We start from the raw sequence: 20,343 nt of genomic DNA on the forward strand, positions 1-20,343 counted from the left end.
CTTGAAGGATGACCTTGACCTTTCACCACTCAAAATGTGCAGCTCTATGAGATACACATGCATGCCAAATATCAAGTTGCTATCTTGAATATTGAAATACTGCAAAAGTGTACATTAAATTAGCGACTTTTACCCATATATTTGACCCTTGATCATGAAGGATGACCTTGACCTTAAGCTTTCACAACTCAAAATGGGCAGCTCAATGAGATACATATGCATGCCAAATATCAAGTTGCTATCTTCAATATTGCAAAAGTTATTGCAAATGTTAAAGTTGGCGCAAACCAACCAACAGACCAACCAACCAACAGACAGGGCCAAAACAATATGTCCCCCACTATTATAGTGGGATATATTTATTGTTTCTTTTATTATATCTGCGTAAAAGCCATTTCATTTTTTATATTTGTCTGTACTAATGTTCTACACATTTTTAAATAGCTACTGAGTGCACTTCCCAAGGTCTCCATAGAAGGTTTTCCAGGAATTGATAACTTCAAATGTAATATATCTTCAAATCACTATAGTTTCATCAATTGTAATATAACAAATATCAAATAAAATTGCAATACATTACATTTGTGTTGCTAAATAATATGTTACACTTTGTAACGTTATATATATATTGAAACCTAATTTATTTTAAATATTAAATTTATTATATATGTTTGTTTTATTTATACTAAATTAGTTCCTAAGTTTTCACTCATTAGCAAAATGAAAGATTAAAAATAAATCAAATATACCATACATTTTCAGTTCAGACGACCTTTAATGCAGAAGACAAAGAAGTTTCTGAAGGTATTTGCAAATACTTGAAGGTTTATCTCCCACTATATATTTCCTTTCTTCAACCTCCTTAATATATATATACACACATTTAATAGCTTATGATTTGTTATCTTCACATTTTATAGCCAAAGAAAGTATATTTACTTGTATTACCTCTCTGCAATTATACGTTAAATTTGTGTTTGCTTTTATACAAATTATCATGTTTAATTTAATATGCTCAATTATTTCACATACCAGTAAATATATAAGACAGTGTGATATTCTTAATTTCAGCCCTAACTTAAACCAGATTGTCTTCCACAATGCTAATGATGCATTTTTCACAATGCTAATGATGCATTTTTATTTAATACATAATAGTATTTAACATTTTTAATATGTACATGTTTTATAATCAGATGGAACAGCTTCATTGCAAGAAAAAATAAAGAAAAAGTATGAAAAAGAAAGTGCAATTAACAAAGGTAAAGCTTAAACATACATAATATTAGATTTTTGCAGTGGTTATATTGTTTTAAAATAGATAAATTTACAGCAAGTAAAATCCTTTCATGAAAAGTTTTATTCCAAAAAAATGACATTATAATGATATATAATTAAAACTATTAAATATTTATATAAAACATGATATACATATAATTGCATCAGGTTGAGCTATAAGGAGTACATGTAATGCCATGCTGTATGACCTAACCTTTATAGCGATGAGGTAGATTGTAAGCCTTGTAACAGGGAGGTCCCTTGTTTGAACCCCATTGTGGACAGGCATGTTTGAGGATGAGTAACATAATGCCATGAATAATAATATATTAACCACGATTTTCTTTAAACGTCTTGTTTATTCAAATGTAAATGGCAATCTTTATTAACAGAATATCCAGAGTCATCAAAATCTGCAAGCACATCTTCAAAGAGGAAGAATGCGGACGTTGAAAAAGGAAGTGCACCAGAAAAAGGTACTTATAATTCATACTTTCTACGTCAATTACTGACTATTACGGGAAGGCTTATTATTGGCAGATATGGACACGGTAAAGTCCGTTTCCTGGGAAGAACCAGTACTTGGTGTCTTTATATGGATGAGCTAATGAACGCTCCCTGAGTAGGAATCCAACATACCAACTCCCGATCGCTAGGCAAACACCTCATCCATTTCACCACCCCAATCTAAGGTATAGGTATTCAATAGGTGTTTAATATTTGGAGGAAGAGTTTTTCTTTTATATAATTTTTCAATTTAAAGTCAAAAACATATTTATAAGCAAAATTTTGATTATTTCAATAAGTTTTTACTTATAAATTTGTTTTTGTATAAATGACATGTTACATACTGTAGATATGGCCAAAATTTATTCAATATTCAAAACCAAACACATTCTTGTTGTTTCAACAATTTAATATACCCACTTGGTATTTAAAAACACATTGTATTGAACTATAATCAAACACATGAACAGATAATTATTTAAATATTGACATATAGTGCTTATACTAATGCTGCACATTTATATTGCAGGTAGTAAAACAAGCAGAGATAATAACAACAACAGATGTGGAACATGTAAGAACAAACTGACAATACTATATGTCATTACAAAAAATTATTTCTTTTATTTAAATTTTATTGTTTCATTTTGGTGTTAGGACGCACTTTTTATGTTAGTCGTATAATATAATGACCAAAATGACCAATTTTAAAGTAAATATCTTTAGTTGCTATAAAAAATATGAAAGAAACTAATTGATAGATTTTTTTAATGAATGAAAAATTCTACAATTCAAAAAAATAATATTTTCACATTTATTATTTCAGCTGAATTTAAATTACTCCATAATTAAGGTCTGCATAAAAACTGTCTACTCAGAAATTTCAAAGTAAAGTTATTGACTGGACACTTATTTTGTGTCTGTAAACATTAATTGTGACCCTGCTGCCCAAAATATATTCCCTCACTAGATCTACATGTAACCTATCTACACTCAAAATTTCAGCCCAATAGCTTCATCCTAATATAATTTATAAAACACAATTTTTTTATATAATTTAAGCAACAGTGATCTTGACCCTCAAAAGACTGGTCATAAATGCAACTTCGTGTTATGACTTGTTTTCATGTCAGAGAGTGAAAGGAGCTGTAACATGCAAATCTTAATCTGAATTTTCTTAGTACAGTATGAAATAACTCTGCTAAATTGCATGTTAGATTTATAGAGCTTGATCAGTGACCTCTTACAATGACCCAAAACACATGTAAGGAATTTCAATCGAATACATGTCGTAGAAAACAAATATATGAAGGTTGTGCATGTTTGTCAGATACCAACATGTAGGTAAATATTTTAGCTGGAACTATTCATTGATTAGTCCAGCTAAACGTATTGCTATCACATACATGCAAACAAAATTGTGAATGTCTTTCAGATAAAGAGCGAATTTTGGCTTTGAAAGAACAAAAACTGGAGATAATGCGCCAGCAGTTGCAAGTTCAGGCAGACATTAGAGATGAGCTGCATAACATAAATAGCTTTATCAGCTCTATAAGCAATGTCACTACTTTGGCCTGTTGCAACCCGTAACAATAGTTTATATTCTTTACATATTAGCATAGTTATTGTTTTTGTTTGATTAGTCATATGCATCATATGTAATGCAAAAATGATTGTGAACAACTTTAATTTAAAAATAACTATCATACAATAATGAAGAATGATTAATGTATCTTAAACAAAGAATTTTCAAAATGCCAATTCTTAACATAACTATTGTTATCGTATCTATGAACAAGTACATGTTAATTAGGCTCCATTGGTCATTGACGCCTCGGGTACTACTTACGTGTACCCCGGGTACTCTTAAGTATACTTACATGTACCCCGGGTACGGTAAATATACTTAATAGAAACCGGTCGATATTAGACTGTACCCGAGTTGTATTCCCGCCTAAAATCCTATGTCGTAAAACGCGCTACCGATTATCTTAAACAAACTTCTCTTTTTTTTTTAAATTCGTAAACATGCTTTGTGAGTATGAGTTTCGATAATATAGAGGCCATTTTACAGAAATTTGACATACATGTGAATATCTTTAATTTTTTTAAAAAGCCGACAACGACCGATTAAGCTTTAAATTTCCCGGGTACGTTTTAGTATATTTACCGTACCCGGGGTACATGTAAGTATACTTAAGAGTACCCGGGGTACATGTAAGTAGTACCCGAGCCGACAATGACCAATCAAGCGTTAATTAGCCCATTGACATATTACAAATACATAGTTCAAATATTCAATATATAAACTCACATTTTGTATGAAAATGTGTAACAGATCCATTGGATATGATGTTTTAAGGCTTAGTTATACATTGTTCTTGTTAATACATGACTCACTGAGCTGTTTCATCAACTTCATTAAGTTTTATAATAAATTGACTACACTTTGCCGCGTTTGCACGCCATTGCCATTAAGTGGCCCATCAGACACATGTTCGTCATGGTCGTCCTCCTCCAAGATAAGTGGGGTTGGAACATTCATTTCCTTGCACAGATTATGTAATCTCATACATACACTAACAATTTGTGCAGCTTTTGAGGGCTTAACTAAGAGGCATCCTCCACTTTTGCGTAAACATCTATAAAGGCAATATTGCTTGTTTTAGTAATTTAAAATTTAAAATCAACATGACATATTGCCAAACTGAAATTTGTTGTTAAAAATTGTTTATTGTATATTATAACAATGATTTAAAAAATGTAAGTAGCTCTAAAATAAACAAAATAGTTTTTTTTTCAAATTTGTACAATATAGTACCCTTAAATGTAAACTGTTATAATTTAATAACTGTCTAACAATTGTTTGAATTTCCTGTAACATTTATTTAAGTGTACATATACTTGCCTAAACCTGGATTTCAATATCCCAAATGCCCTCTCCACCACTAGTCTGGTTTTAACATGGGCATTGTTGTAAAGAACCTCTGATGGTGTACTTGGTGTACCAATTGGTGTTAGTAGATACGGTTTTAAACCATAACCACTGACGCCCAACAGCCAGTTGCTGTTAGTAGTTGTCAGCCACTGCTTCAAGGCACAGTTTTCCATGATTGTGCTGTCATGAACTGAACCTGGCCATTGGGCAACAACATCAGTGAATCTGTAACATATATTTCATTAATTATTAAAATAGGCTTTCAAAATTATAACGAATATTTAACAACAGTAATATTGTTTTATATATTGTTCATGCATAATGATATTGCAGTATATTTCATTAAAATGATATGTATCATGTGTGAGAATTTTCTTGATTTATGTAATGAAAAATGGAATGAATGCAATAAATTATTATGTATACATGTATTTGCTACTTTAGTTAATTTTCGCTAGTGTTCTTTATTCTGATCTGAAAAGGCAACCCATACCATTTAATGTTTAAGCAACAAAGTGGCAAACTATTCCTTATCCATTATTATCAATGATTAACTGTTTATGGTAAGAACAAAGATACATGTATTTGAATAGTTAACAAAATAATAAATTGCAAACATAGAATAATGTACCTCATTTCATGGTCCACGACCGCTTGAACATTTATAGCATGGTAGCCCTTCCGGCATACATACACCTCCTCCGCCTCACTTGGTGCAATTATGGGTATTAAGGTTCCATCAACAGCACCAATAACATTTGGAATTTTTCCCAGCCTAAAAAAACCAGTTTTGACTCTTCTGAAGTCTTCAGCTGTTATTGGAAAATGGATTATGTCCAATTTATTTTCAAGCGCTGCCACCACCTTTAAAGAAAAAAAGTTCTAAGCTCCTATATAAGGCTAATTACATTATAATTGTTTATTTCCGCACAAAACCTGATGTCATTAAATGCGCTTCGGAATACGAAACAAAATTCTCTTTGAACAAAACCTGCTTTTTGAGTATGTGTTTCCATAATATGCCGGCCATTTGACAAAATATTGACATAAATATGAACACAATTATTTTGAAAACATTAGCCAACAACGACCAACTTAATGTTATAATTCACAGGTACATTTAAGTATATTAAGCTTTCTTGGGGTACATTGAAGTATACTTTAAGTGTACTCAAGGTACATTTGAGTAGTACCCGAGCCAACAAGGACCAATAGAGCAACACTAATGAGTAATTCAAAATTCCAGACAGTCAATATTAAGAATGACCACAATCAAACTATAAAAATGTTCATTTGCATGGTAACTGTATTAAAAAGAATAAAATAAAAGATATTGAATCTTATTTTATTTTTAATTTTAATTGATAATTTAGAAAAACGAATTGTTCTTACTTTTCAATACACGATTACAGTTATTTTAATTAACGGTTCTAACTTTTATTACATGTTTTATAGTGATTGGACCGTCCGTCCGTCTGTCTTTCCGTCACACTTTGCATTTAGGTTTCGCATTTAGGTTTCTAAAAGTCCTTATAACTTTTATGTCCCTTCAAATGTAAACTTCATATTTGGTATGCAAGTGTATATGGTCAAGGTCTTTCCATATGCACACAAATTTTTACCCCTTTCACCTTGACATTGAACTTAAGTTCTGCGTTTAGGTTTCGAATTCTGAGTTTAGGTTTAGAAATATTCTCATAACTTATAAGTAGCTTCAGACAGCAACTTGATGTTTGGCATGCCTGTGTATCTCATGGAGCTGCACATTTTCAGTGATGAAAGGTCAAGGTCAATGTCATCCTTCAAGGTAAAAGGTCAAATATATGGCTTTAAAGCGGTGCAGAAGGGGACATTGTGTTTCTGGCAAACACATCTCTTGTTATATTATAATTCTGCAGTATGTAACAAGTGTTATTTCGACAATAACCATTTGGAAAAGTAAGGCAAATGATTTGGACTTGAGACTTGACTGCAGTATACAATAAAGGCAACTATCAACTGAGCTGGCGACTGGTTGTAAACAAAATAGACAAAAGTACAGTACACTTTAATCAGTGAGGACAACATAATATTTTCATGATATTCTTACCACAGAAATCGATCTCGACACGGAACTCCTGCTGATCCCATGTAGATCCCCGACTTCACTGTAGAAATCGCCTGTAGCACCTAAAACAATAACAATACACAGTTTGTGCCACACAAAATTAAGAGGTTGTAAACTGATGTTGACATATGGATCGATCAATTTGTGCATATATTACTGTATGATTGAACCATTGATATTTATACAAATGTGTAAACACACTTACGTTATAAGCTAGTAAAAAGGGAAAGTTATCCAACAATAAAAGTACTTTCACTCAACATTCATCGAGTTAGTTTGATGAACTTTCAACGTGTGACGAATATAGCCATGTTATAAACGAAAGTTGAATGAATTGTTAAAAGAAAAATCGAACAAATCATTACAACAATCGCTTCGAACATGTTGAAATTCTTGTGTAGTCAAACTTAAATCCGCGATATCGCCTATTCACAACATCATTTGTCTGTCAACAATCGTCAACAATCAACCCAGGATTTCCGATACAGAAATTTCCCATGCCATACAGTATTACAAGGTCTAAATATAGATAAAGGGTTTACATAAACTAAATAGTTGTACATAGCGTTCCTTATACCTTAGAGATATAAATACATAGCGTTTTAAATAAGAAAATAGCAAATACCTTCGTCATCGAATCCAACGCATGGTTGCGCTCAGTGAATGCCGATATATCGTATTTGATCAAATTGTGCACATATATTATCGCTTCACGTGTGAGTCTTTATCGTTCAACGATTTCCGAATCTTTTAATTCATCAATTTGGATGATTCTTTTCTTATAAATTCGAGGAAGACGTTCGCGTCTGCGAAATATCGGTACATACGCCGCCATATTTACGCAAAATAACTGAGTTACGTGAACCTTTGAGCAACCGTAACTTTACGTGCAAACTTACGGTAAACGTAACTTTACGAAGTTTATAGAAACGCTACTAACTGAATGTTTTGCACTTACGCATGATTTTTGAACGTACGTTGTTCTAAGCAACGGCCCCCTGGGAACAAAAAGGTCAATGAGAACGCGAAGGGCCTTAAAAGCCGTTTTCTAGCAACGCTATTCTCTATAGCATCATCCAAAATAGTGCTCGAAAAATTCGCATTCGCCAAATAAACGTTCCAATATGACCAAGGCAATTCTATGCATAATAGCTCTTTTCTTAAGTTCGCCAAGTCGTTTTACCAGCTCAATACATACACGGATTATAAGAAGTTCAAATTCCGAAATTTATTTTCCTTATAAACTTAACTTATTTGTTGATTTTACATGTCAATTATGTAAATGTTAATATGTGTAAACGATATTATTTATTATTTTTTATCATTTATTTACTAATTTATATGTGGATTTAACTTTTTTTATTTTATATGCTCATTGTAACCGTGGCATTTAAGCACTTTTTAATTCCATTTGTACGCCCTTTACTTTCTATTTTGAATGAGCATGCTTTTCTATTTAATATTACGTTAGATTGTACTACATGAATTTGTATTCGCATACAAAGAAATCCATATTATAATGCAATTATTTTATCATCAATTATTTATTGTTTACTAGCAACTTTTTTACGGTAAATTGAAACTAATGTTATTGTATTTGTTATGAATACTCTTAAGAAAAAGCCAATTTGAGTAGCTCACACTTAGTATAACACGACCAAAAATAAATACAACTGAATCCAATCTTTGCGTTCATTATTATATAAGGTTTTCATTTCAAATAAATCATCTGTACATTCAGCATTTTTATTCCGGCATTGATAACCTTGTCGCGCGCAATATAATGGCGTCAGTTTGTTTATTCTATGTGATGTTTTTGACATATTATGGCATGTTCTATTTTCAATTGTGACAGTAACGACATGAAAAAGATAACACTGACGTTTTGAATAGAACACCATGTAAGTGTCGAATACTAGAAGGGTATGTGTTTGGCAGGTGTTACACTCGCTAATACTGGAGGTAAAGGTTTCCTAAAACGTTTCTAAAATGCTTGCTTATATTGGTTTTAATTGCAGTCAGCTCCTACCATATATATTTTATTTATCAATGCACCTTTCTTTCTCATGGAAATCAGTTCGTTATCAAATGCACTACCGTAACGAAGTAGTGTCTTCAGACAAAGAAAAACAAATAGATCGGTACTAAAATGGAATATACATACGCAGAAAGAAAAGAAGTGAACCTTTAAGCTAACTGTAGCGTTGTTAAAATATTATAAATTATACTTGACTATATTGGCAATTGATATTTGTATAATAACGAAATTATTGAACAGTTATAAATCGCATACTTTAATTTGTTAAGCACTTGTAAATCAAAATTATTTCATTTCAGACCAAACTGGCATTAGTTCTGGTAAACGGAACGGTTAAACGGCGATAACCAGAGCATTGCTTTTTACTAGATTTACACATAATCATGAAGACCATTTTTGCCTAGCGTCTAGAAAAAAGGGCCTTGGTAAACAGCGTAGACCGAGATGAGACGCCGCGTCTCATCAGGGTCTGCGTTGTTTGCTTTAAGGAATTTCTGTAAACTCTAAATATAGAAATAAATATACATGACATCCCTATTTTTTTTTAATAAATTGATCCAATTTAGAAGGATAAGAGATTCCACTAGGCATAAGTGGATAAAGTATTATGCGTACCAGTTTTACAAAGGATGTGTTGATTTTTTGGCAAGCCGATAGTCCTCTTAATACTTCGACATGAAAACAGCTAAACTACGAAATTAAACATATTACCAAGAAAACTTGAATATATACATCCGGTAGTCTTTTATAGCCTTGGAACGGTCGATAAAAAGCATTTAAAAGAGATTAAACCCTAGATTCATTTTGCGTTATTGCCCCTTGTATAAAACACAAATTGGTATCTGCATGAGCATTCAACTGTCACTAAATTTACTTCATTAACAATGTTGCATTTTAACTTCCAAACACAAATATGCATGAAACAATTAACATCACATTCACATCGGTGTGGTCTATTATGAGCTTTTAATTATCTATAAGAAATACAAATGTACGGAAAAAACAATACAGCTATTATGCAACGAAGATAATATTGTACTTGCTAACACATAAATGTTATTAAGAAGCATGCTCCATTCCATAACGCCCGTAACTCCGTGCACCACATTGAGTAAGAATCATTAGTAGACCCTCTATTTATATGTTTAATTCCGTTTTTATGAAACGCATAATTTTGAATTTAAACATGGAAATAAACTGTGATTATTTGAAGTTTTTATAATAATCGAATAGTATTTGTCTGCTTTTCATCGGCGTGTGATGTTTTTTTCTGTATCAACAAAACAAATCGGAAACAAATTTCACAATCCATTCGTAGTTATGTAATAGTTGTCTTTCTCACTTGTGACATCCCGCATTTAATACATTTCAACCCATGCATTCTTTGGTTTCTTTAAATATTTTATAACATGTTAACAAATCGTTAATCATATGAATTGCCATATTTATTTTCACCTGTGTATAATTATTGTATTGATTTTATTTTAATTAAATATAATCAAATGTACCAATACAAGATTGCTCGAATTATATGACGTTTAATTATTATTTCATGTGGACATATTTGCATTGTCTATTTGATTGTGCCTCCATAGCTCAGTGGATAAGGCGCTTGCTGAAACCCAGAGGTCTCGGGTTCGATCCCGGGTCGGGGCACATACATGCCAGTCATGTTTCAGCGGAATGCTGACTGACAAATAAAGGCTTAGCTCGGCATTAAGACGTGTTTTTTTTTATTTTTTTATTTTTTTTTATTTGACTTAATCAACCGCTACTGGCAAATAAGAACACTGCAAAGTAAGTAATAATTAATATCTAAATATACATGATTGTTTTTATAATAGAAGTTATTATTCGTCAAAGCTGTGTAGTCTTAGTCAATTACTGTTCATGTTACATAATAATTCGTCAAATATCGGCGCATATTTGAGTGGAAACTGTACTTGGAAAGAACAATTTACGTTGTTCGCTATATATGATATTTACATTCAGCAGAAATGGACAAATCGCAAAACAAGTAGTCGTATGTGCGAATAATGATCTTGGAGATGAGTGAATGTTACATTTGTATCTGTAGAGGCTGTATATTTCATTGGGAAAAAAAATCTGAGTCGTTACAGATCGATGCATTACACATATAAAACAAACATTCATATTTATTGGTAGTAAATTTAATACGGTTATTAAGAAAAAGCTGGGTATGCATTATGGTAGGCTTTTACATGTAGAAGAACAAGACGATAAATGTAGTAAGCGAACATTACGAGTTATCATGCAAATATAATTAATACAAATGAAAAAAATATTTACTCGGCGAGAAAAAAACAACTTAAAAACATAATATTGATCTAAATTATTTCCGTATGTTTCCGTTTCCTGTGAATTTGTATCAAGTATGAAATCCGATCATTCAATCGTTCCAACAACTATAGAATACCTTATTAACAGTTGAGTTCCATAAACTTAAACTACTTAACATCTAAATAATGACATTATTCAAATAACGCTTACTCCAACACATCATTGGGACATGCTGCACTTAAATATTTTGGAAACAAAAATAAAAACAAGATTCGGAATTTAAATACAACATATTATAATAGCAAACAGAACTTGACCTTTAGCTCGATTGCAAAAAATCATGAGTTGAAATAAGTCAATAAAAGAACATCAAAATGAATGATGTTAATTAGCATAATATACCAGGAGTATTGCTTTCAGCTAAGGTAAAATGGAGAAACAGGCGAAGTCGACCTCCAGGTATTTGTATGTGCCGGGACAAGGGTCTTCAAATACGATTATGTTGGCATTGAGACAACACTGGCTTTTTCCGTCACACAAACTCTTGGCCTTGGCGGTTGTCGACATGCAGCTTGTGTTGAACATTTGCTGACAGGGACAAATGGCATCTCCCTGGTTGCGCCCGAAAATGGCCGAGCCCACGACCAACTTCTGCCCGGGTGGACAGTTCATACAAATGTCTGCACCCTCGCAGACTATTGAGCCGCCCAGTGCTTCAATGAAATACATCATTCAATCAAATGTGCCTTTATGAAATCACACAGCAGTTTAATTAAATTCGAAGTATTTTAAGGTATTTTACATTGGCGTATTTTAAAATCTTAAATTGGCATACTATTTCCTTGATATAATATATATTTATATTTATATTTATTTTTTATTTATTTATTTATTTATTTTTTAAAATGTACTCATGAGCAACAGAAAAAGAATAACGTACACAATAAAATACCAAATATATCTAAGTACAATCACTTAAAATATTACGATCACAGGGAATGTACACATTTTTTATATTGTACATTGCAACGAATTGATCCACAACGGTAATTGTAATACATTAATAAGCGCTCACGTATTGACATACTATAATTCATACATATATGTTCATATAAACCACTGAATTCAATCACAACTGTTTATAAATATTACATAATTTATCCACATTTTTATTTTATTTTATTGAATTCGTACATAACTGCAAAATCCATTTCAAAAGCAAATATATTCGTGCGATTTAAGTGTGTATATTCGATTGAAAAGTCAACAGTTTATTTTCTCAATGTATAACAATCACATCATGTGAACATATAAACGAACAATATAAGTCAAATAAAATATACTAACTGTAATGATGCTATAAATGAATTGTTAGATTTTGTAATGAAATTCGTAAAGACCGACATATCAACTCGTATTTATTAGATAAACAAACAGTGTTTTGTATGAACACATCTGCTAAGGTTAATATCCGAAACCAAGTCATGTTTTACATAATTTTGTTACAACCGTAAAAACGATAATTTTTATAAAACAATAATTTCGCGGGTAGTGTGATTTCATTCCTTCTAAACTTGTATTCTTATTCGTTATTGATAAACGTTTATCTGTTTTGAAAAAAAAAAAAAACGTAAATATAAGTAAGTATATAACCCCTTTAACAGGTTTTTTTGTTTACCCGAGCGATAATGATTTTTTTTCACTAAATATGTTTATGTTTTAAATAGAATAAGTGGAATACCATACACTATGAACATGTCATTTAAACTGCATGGCATCTCTAGCTTTCGCTTGACCAGAAAATATTGCGATTAAGGTACCGGTTTGTTAGATTGTTCCCAATTTCATTTTTTTATTGTTGGTCGCTGCGATTGCAGTTATATAAAAAAATTTAAAGTTTCAGTTAAATACACCTGAATGAGTTGAAATACACATTAAAATAAGAAGTTTTATTGAAATATGACGGAGTGAGTAAAACTAAAAAAGTTAAAAAATACGATTTCTAATTAAAATATAACTTACTGAGTACACATTTAAAAAGTTAAAACACGAAGTTTATTTACAATATTACTGAGTCTTGAAAACACTATATTATAAAACATACAACCGAGAATATACGATCGTGAAAATCTATTTACAACTGTAAATACACAATAATAAAGCCATACATATCTTATTATACGACATTAACTAAACATACCTGCTTGTACAAAACAAACAGCGACCACGAGAAGGCATTCCAGATAGGATACCATTTTCACTCCAAAAATAAATTCAAATTCCGCATCTGATAATTAACAAAAATCCCCGAAACTTGAGCAACTTTCAGTATTGATTAGCAGCTACAAATTATGCAGAAAACATATTGGTTACAAAGTCACCATGATTCTTTTTGATCTCATTTATTTTATTTATTACGTTTTCACCAACAAAAATAGACATCAACGCCGTTAATATATTTGTAAAGATGTTACTTGGACATCCTTCAAAGAGATACAAAAAACCTAAATGAGACTCACCGTTCAAAGTTTGAATTAAACAACCGTATGTTATTAAAATGCCAAACATATTTAGCCTACGCATATCTGCTAGTATATCAGAAATATTAATGGTGTGAAACGTTAGTTCAGCGATCCGAACAACTGCAATATAATGACACATTAATTTCACTGAACGAAACTATATTGTTACTGACGTTTGAACTAACCAATAGTCGATATATAGGACGATTTAGATTAAGAATGTTCAGAAGATTTTAAATTATCAATATTTGTATGTGTCACATTACAAGCAAGGTTACAAACAATTGATTTGGAAATTCCGTCGCATAAGTTTTAAGTATTACTTGTGTATTTTCGAGCTAAATGTTCAATGTCTCTATCTCACGAACATACTAAAGCCCACGTATGTTCATGGTCTTATGTTTTAAGGACATCAATTTAAAAATTGTATAATGATGTTTTTAACTCAACCGGTAAATATTAATTTTAGTTAATGTGAGTCTTACCATTGTTCTTAACTCCAAATACCAGAAAGGGTTTTGTGTTCTTATATTGAAATTACTTTGGTTGGTCATTTTACCGATCGGTCAATAGAGTTGCATGTCCCTAATTTTCCATAACTTTATCTCATGCTGCTTTAAATGATTTTGAAACGAATTTTAGCGGGTTTTCGGAGTTCTTACTGTCTAAGTAAATGCATAGTTTAATTACATATACTATCTGCACTTTTACTACTCGTCTTCACTTCATATCAGTGCCTGATGGGATATTAACCATATATAAAAACTAATACAAATCATGTACTTGATACCCAATTGCCTACACAGGCGTACTTCAACCAGTTATTTCCTGACACTTAAATGAGTTGACTGTTTTCGATATACATGATTCTGGTTTCCACTGGATATGTAAATATATACCCATAGTCTGGACGTAATAGTATTATCGTGAACATCACCAGAGTGGCAAATACGACAAACATTGAACATGCTGTTAGGTGAACTTAACGCTCCAATAACAGTCATTGCTAAAATGTTCAAACCTTATACTTGTTGATTTTGGTTTTAAAACATTAAGCGGCACATATCAATGGCGTCATAGCCCACCCGCTATTAAAGTCTGAACAACTTGTGTCTGTTCGTTTATTTTCCTCGCAATACAATCAGATCGGGACAATATAAATAAATAAGTGGGTACCTTTCAAACCATAAAATAATCTAAATTAACTAATAGCTTTACCTGACTTTGGTTGTTGAATAACTGAATACCAGCTCAAGGCAATACTAGTTTTTATCATGATCAACCTGATCAAGGCTAATTAATGATCAGACTTCGGTATTCGATAACCAATGGATATGACGTAACACCGGATATTGGTTGATTTATTCCGATTTAAATTATCTTGTTGATACCATGATGTTGACAGAGACGAATGTAGATAACGTACTTTACGGTGAATACATTAGAACAATACACCTTCAGAAAGATGATCAGGAGAGAAATTCGTATTTCCCGCCGGTAGTCTTTTATTTAAGGCAAGTGCCCTATCGCCTTAACAAGACATAAAACATAACAAATACTAAAGCCGGGGTCACCACCTTGAAACAGTCAATTCAAATAATTAGGGTTCAAACCGATTAAACGACGCGTCGAAACTTACGCCAATGGTCAATCAAAATCATTGGGGTTTAAACCGGTTGAATGACGCGTCGAAACTTGCTGATTAATTATCTCAGATCATGGTAATGTATTACCCTTTTATCCCATTTTTATACCGACATTGACGGTATAACACCTTGTGAAATAAACTTGCCTGTCTCCAACCTTGTTGAATATACCTATCGCGTGCACGAACTACTTTTTACTTTACCACTGAATGATTTTTCATAAGAAATCTATAGAGTCGAGAAAACTTTAGCTTCTAAATTATACGACCTTCAACCTTTAAATCTAGTCAAGGGACATAATTTTTTGCCATCCGTATAATGAATCAGCTGATTGATGGCGTCATAAAATGACATACTCATTGCGTCATTTTCCAAAAATATGTGATGTCATCTTTTGGTGTACACGAAACTAGTATGCGATGTCTGGGAATAAAACATTGAAGACGCGATTTTTCCTTGTACATTTATCCTGGATGTAATTATACTAATATGAAGTGCATATTCTATTGAATATTTACCTCGGATGGAAACGGTGAGACGAAGGATTAAGATCTACTGTAGATCTAGCTTATTCGTGTTATTGATGTTCAGAATGTGCGAGCACATTTGGATGTAAAATTGTGTGTGTAGAACATATTGATGGGTGTGTATTTTGGTTCAGTAGTCTATTCGAATTGTTTTCTTTTGTATGTAAGTAAACGTAAGGGTATTTTCTTTTATGAATAAACTTTGTCTATGTTATTTTATCAAAGAAAGTCTATTCAGTAATAATAACCCGTTTGCAACAAGTGTTTCAAAAATTAATAGAATTATGACGGATTATCTTGTTTTGGGTCACAAACTACATGATGTGAAGGCTAGATCTAGACGCCATCAAAATCTGCAGCGTCCATTTAAAAATAAGGCGAGTATAGTTCTTTTGATAATGTATGTTTAGAACGACTCTGTGTGTAAATCAACATGTACATGTATGTTGACATCGACATTATTATGTCAGAAGCAATCGCCGCCATATTGGATTTTGATCATTTTTTTTCGAAAATAAAATGAATTATATTAAAGTAAAATCTTCTTGTCGTGGTCGTAATGTATTACAATTCGCATACTGCGTAAAATTGAATCGAGGCATATGGTGATATTTTTTCTCGTTTCACAGTTTGTGTGTGATTTTTTTAAAGACTATTTTGCGTACCAGAACAAATACATTTATATCACTACGCATGGTTACATTCGTTAGAATTTAAGCGCTTTTAAGAATGAATTAAAATTATTGTTAAGGTTATTAGATCTATTTATGTTAAATGTCACGTTGAACAAAATTCGAATGGGATAAATAGAATACTATGATTAGCGTTGAATACAGAGAAGTTTATGTTGCTCGGCTCGAACACCGAAAGCGCTCGCCAAGGCTCGCGCTCCCGGCGTTCTAAGCCTCGCAACATAAACTTCTCTGTATTCAACGCTAACCTTTTATTCTCTATACACCCGCCATTTTGACGTTAAGTGACTGCTTGTAAAGAGAGGACATATGCTGCCACTCACAGCTCATGACGCTACCGAGAAATAAATACAAAACAATAACATATAATGTTTCAACTTTTTGAATAGGCATTTTACCTCGAAACGTACTGGTATGTAAAATAAACTTAAACAAATATTATGGTATGACAAAGTCTGTCCGTGAGATTTCATTTTACATATATAATTACGCCGAAAACGCAATGTAAGGCGGATTTCAACATATTAACCTGAATTCCTACAATACTGATATTATACTCAAATTGGGTTTATACTAAAATGCAGTTGCAACACGCCTAGTTTACAATGACTGAATGTGTTTTAATGCTTTCAATGTTTTAATTTCCAGACGATAAATTAATGGTGACACACGTTTTATTTTAAACAATTGTAGTTTTTTTCAATCATGTCATCTGCAACCGGGATTTGTTGATTACCTACATTTCAAGACGCTCCATTAATGTTAACACCCAAATTATCTAATTGGACGACGGCATTTTCTATCTTTAAATTTGTGTCCGGGATTTGTTGATGAAAATCATGTATGGTAATAACTTAGAAAGTATATAAGATATTATAATGGACATTGAAAACATTGAACAACATTTGGGATATAAGTTTGTCTGTGCTCACAATGAGCGCTGTGGTGACATCTCTTTGTTCGTTGTTCATTCAGTACAACCTTAAATTAACCAAAACAAAACATAACTTACTGTTGCAGATAAATATTCAGGATTGTGCACGACAATTTAATTACCTTATAACATAATATATGTTTATTGCATCTAACATCTGTACTAAATTGAAACAAGCTTCAAAAAACATGTTTACTGTAAGCACACATTTATGGTAGCCTGCCTATTTTTAATTTCTAAACTAATATATGTATATATATATATATATATATATATATATATATATATATATATATATATATATATATATATATATATATATATATATATATATAAAGTTAGAATTGGGCCCGCAAAAACGGTTCAAGAGAAACTCTATTGTTCGTTACATAATCATGTCATGATTAACTTTCCCGCGCATAACAAACCCAGACTGTCTTCTTTTACATATGCTCATACTTGTCTTGCTTTGCAATTCTTCAATATAAATGATTTGTTATTGAATAGCTAAGTGGTAAACAGATTAAGTGTGTTGATGAACCCGAACTTTAAACAAGCCGTTCAAATCCGTATTTTCCAAAGACACGCATTTTTAAACTTTAAACAGTGTACTTTTTATCGTATTTTTCATTAACAGTACTTTTCTGCTCGTCAGATTTGCAACATAAGGCGTTTTCTTTCTTTGAACAAATGTATACTTTGATTAAGCAAAATTAAACTATTCGATTAAAACATCTGAAGAAACTTTGAGACAAAAATAACATGTCATAACTTTGAAGTTGGTGGGATATCTTTAAAATAAATGATAACATATTCAGACTTAAGACCATAGTGTTAACCAGGATCCATGCTTGCTTGAGCAATACTAATGAGTAATGAAAAACTTAGTATCTGGGTGTTACTGGATATAGCGCGTCCTAGGATATAGCAAAAATAGATTCATGTCAAGGCAAAACACTGCAATGACGGTAAGTAAAACTCCGATATCAAGTGTTATGTGCATAATGCATTACATGCATTTGGTGACATATTCCATGTTCAAGACCAGTATCTTAATGATTCCATAAATATAACATTGGTAGTAAAGTATTGGATGCCTAAAAAGAGAAAATGCATTTCTTATAATAAGAGTCATAATTGTGAGTGGATGAATAGTATTTTATACTAAATCTCGTTTAACGATAACAGTAAAATGGCTCCAATTAGAGAATTTATTTAAGGAGAGCACACGTTTGTTACGTTTTTTCAGCTTCCATTGGATACTTCCGGTGTTCACGTGATTGTTTTCAGGAAAATTTAAAATGTACATGCATGTATTTATCTGGCCTCGTGTTCACAAAACACGTTTGCAATCGAAAGTCGATTTTAATTGACATCGATTTTCATTTTTGCCTATCAACTACAATGGACATCCATTTTCAATGACAAGCGAAACCGATTTTCGATTGCAAAAACTGTTTTGTGAACAAGGGGCCAGATTTAATGAAGAAAGGTACGTTATTATAGATCAACATACATGAGATGCATATGGGGTCTACGTGACGTAGTGGATATGGTGCCCACCTAGCGACCATGAGATCGTGGAATATGTTAGAGTGATCTTTGAAAAAGACACAATGTACTGGTTCTACCCAGGAAACTGACCCGAGGATGTTTAAATAAGCCACGAGCTAAAATAAATATGTTTAAACATAGATGAATAAAAAACAACACCAACCAGAAAACTACCACAATTATCAAAAATATAAACACAAACGATATTGGTTTCGGAAGAACATACGTGCACATATTTGAATAAAACATGGAGATATTTTGTTATTATAATCCTAATGTAAAATTTGCTGTCTCTTGTTCTTAATCGTGTGATAAGCGTCGCTTGAATGACTCGACTCGCTTTAGAATTCACATAAGCGTCAAAGGAAGCACCTAATGCTTACTGAACCGTTGCGAACAAATTGTAATTATTTTATCCCACAACTGCGTTCCTTCAAATTCAAATATAGTATAATGTGTTTTATTCAATTTAAATTTTCGTAATTGCTTATTAAAAAGTCAAAGATACTTATTCAGATTCGCAGTAGGACATTGCAGCGAAAAAGTTTTACTAAATATTACTGTATTTCTTGCCAATTATCATTTTAATGAAATAGATATGAAATAAGAAAATATATAAAATAAGTCAAATAACTTGAAATGAGACAGAAGTTAGAGTTTTAACAAGCATTTTACTTTAATAAGCAATACATATGCAAGAATTTAACTGATGAAACTCTTTCCTAGTATTATTCATATGCGATTAATGTGCAAAAATGAGCAATACATAATACAACACATGTACATTTTAGCTTTTGAATTTTGACAAGAAAAAAAGGATTCTCATTAAAACTGGATTATGTAAATATCTAATTTGGGGCACATATTTTGCAGGACCCCGACATCTCCTGCATATTTGATTTAATGCCAACCAAACCTAAATTACTTGAAAAGGAACATACAAAATGGCCGCCAATTAGGAATTTAGAAATTTATTTTTTAAAAACGCTAACACCAAAAAATTCAAACACCCTGTTCCTCATCAAGAAGTTGAGCATTTGAAAGTTTAATCAAGATTTACAAAAAACCTTACTGTTACAAAAATATGTTTCAAATTATGTGACTTAAAACATTAACAATTAGAAACATTTCGTTGATATATCATTCTATATGTAGCTATAATGGCTATTTTGTGCTGTGATGAGTTATTTGTTTCGTAAACTTTTATGAAAGCACAAAGGACTATTTATGTAACATTTGATCAACATTGATTTAGAGGCTCTAAAAACATTATCTAATTAGAAAATATTTATGGATATT

At 31.8% G+C, this 20,343-nt stretch overlaps 2 protein-coding genes across 2 annotated transcripts; both read right to left on the minus strand.

Annotated features, from left to right (window-relative positions):
* Positions 1-4,213: 4,213 nt before the first annotated feature.
* LOC127835995 (putative nuclease HARBI1) lies at positions 4,214-7,464 on the minus strand. The gene is made up of 5 exons (XM_052362413.1): positions 7,456-7,464; positions 6,813-6,892; positions 5,355-5,498; positions 4,690-4,948; positions 4,214-4,333 (listed from the first exon to the last, which is right to left on the minus strand). Exons 1-5 carry the CDS (start codon positions 7,462-7,464, stop codon positions 4,214-4,216), a joined length of 612 nt encoding a protein of 203 aa, XP_052218373.1.
* Positions 7,465-11,589: 4,125 nt separating this feature from the next.
* On the minus strand, positions 11,590-11,898 carry LOC127835996 (L-rhamnose-binding lectin CSL3-like). Its single transcript, XM_052362414.1, has one exon. It carries the CDS (start codon positions 11,896-11,898, stop codon positions 11,590-11,592), a length of 309 nt encoding a protein of 102 aa, XP_052218374.1.
* Between the last annotated feature and the right edge of the window lie 8,445 nt (positions 11,899-20,343).

The sequence above is a fragment of the Dreissena polymorpha genome, chromosome 6, assembly GCF_020536995.1.
Source record: "Dreissena polymorpha isolate Duluth1 chromosome 6, UMN_Dpol_1.0, whole genome shotgun sequence".
Classification (NCBI taxonomy): domain Eukaryota; kingdom Metazoa; phylum Mollusca; class Bivalvia; order Myida; family Dreissenidae; genus Dreissena; species Dreissena polymorpha.

What these genes read in the sequence shown, in the direction of transcription:
- LOC127835996 (XM_052362414.1), bottom strand. Translation starts at nt 11,898, where the DNA reads ATGTATTTCATTGAAGCACTGGGCGGCTCAATAGTCTGCGAGGGTGCA.
- LOC127835995 (XM_052362413.1), bottom strand. An exon ending in TGTCGAGATCGATTTCTGTG is followed by an intron (nt 5,499 to 6,812) that starts GTAAGAATATCA and finishes TGGTTTTTTTAG; the next exon opens with GCTGGGAAAAATTCCAAATG. An exon ending in GTCGTGGACCATGAAATGAG is followed by an intron (nt 4,949 to 5,354) that starts GTACATTATTCT and finishes TATATGTTACAG; the next exon opens with ATTCACTGATGTTGTTGCCC.